Below are 735 nucleotides of genomic sequence, written 5' to 3'. Positions count from 1 at the left end.
CTGCTCCTTCCCAGTGGCCACAGTGGGATCTGATGGAGTTTCCACAGAGCAGAGCGGACCCTGCTCCCTCCCAGGAGCACCATGGCTTCTGCTGGGCTTTGTCCACATCCACACAAGCTCCTGCCCTATTCTGAGTCAGCTGCAGTCCTCCCCACGCTCTGCCCAGCCCACAGGAGCACCTGCTCCCCCCAGAATGCTCAGTGGGCTCCATCAGCAGAGCTCTGGGGGCTCTGCCAGCCTTTCTGCAGGCCAGATGGCTCCTTCTTCCTCCTGGGGCACTTCAGGGCTTCTCCTTTGCCTGGGTGTCATGCAGGCCCACAGGTGAGCCCACTCTGACTGCTGGCACACCGTGGGCTCCATCAGCCTTGTCCTGTTCCATGGGCACTGCCACACTTGGAGTAGGACCCAAAAGCTTTCGTGTTCCCACCTCCTGCACACCCTGGAGGGAGCTGGGGGGAACCCAGAGCAAACCTGGGGACCCCACCAGTCTCCCCCTTCCTCCCAGAGCTGCATGGTTCCCTGGCACAGACAGTGCGGAACATCAAACATCAAACACCAAATCCACACCGAACACCCTTTATTCGCCACCCACTGGGAAGCAGCAGCAGTGCCAGGGTACCCCAGTCCCCGCAGGGACCCTCTGTCCCCTCGTGGCTGGTCCCTCCGTGTCCCTCAGCGGTCCTTCCTGCGCAGGGGTGGGGATGGGGGGTAGTGGCGGGCGGGGGGCACGTCATA

The 735-nt window shown here is 62.6% G+C and overlaps 1 protein-coding gene across 1 annotated transcript in view; it reads right to left on the bottom strand.

Annotated features, from left to right (window-relative positions):
- Nucleotides 1–560: 560 nt before the first annotated feature.
- The window catches only part of PEAR1 (platelet endothelial aggregation receptor 1), an 11,091-nt gene continuing 10,916 nt past the window's right edge, over nt 561–735 (bottom strand). The window contains exon 16 of the mRNA XM_031064328.1: nt 561–734. Within this exon, the coding sequence (XP_030920188.1) occupies nt 673–734 (62 nt within the window). The 3' untranslated portion in view covers nt 561–672. The remainder of the gene's footprint in view (nt 735) is intronic.

This window comes from Geospiza fortis, unplaced genomic scaffold, assembly GCF_000277835.1.
Source record: "Geospiza fortis unplaced genomic scaffold, GeoFor_1.0 scaffold313, whole genome shotgun sequence".
Taxonomy (NCBI): domain Eukaryota; kingdom Metazoa; phylum Chordata; class Aves; order Passeriformes; family Thraupidae; genus Geospiza; species Geospiza fortis.
Note: the sequence above shows the minus strand (reverse complement) of the source record. Positions and strands in the feature narration are given on the sequence as shown.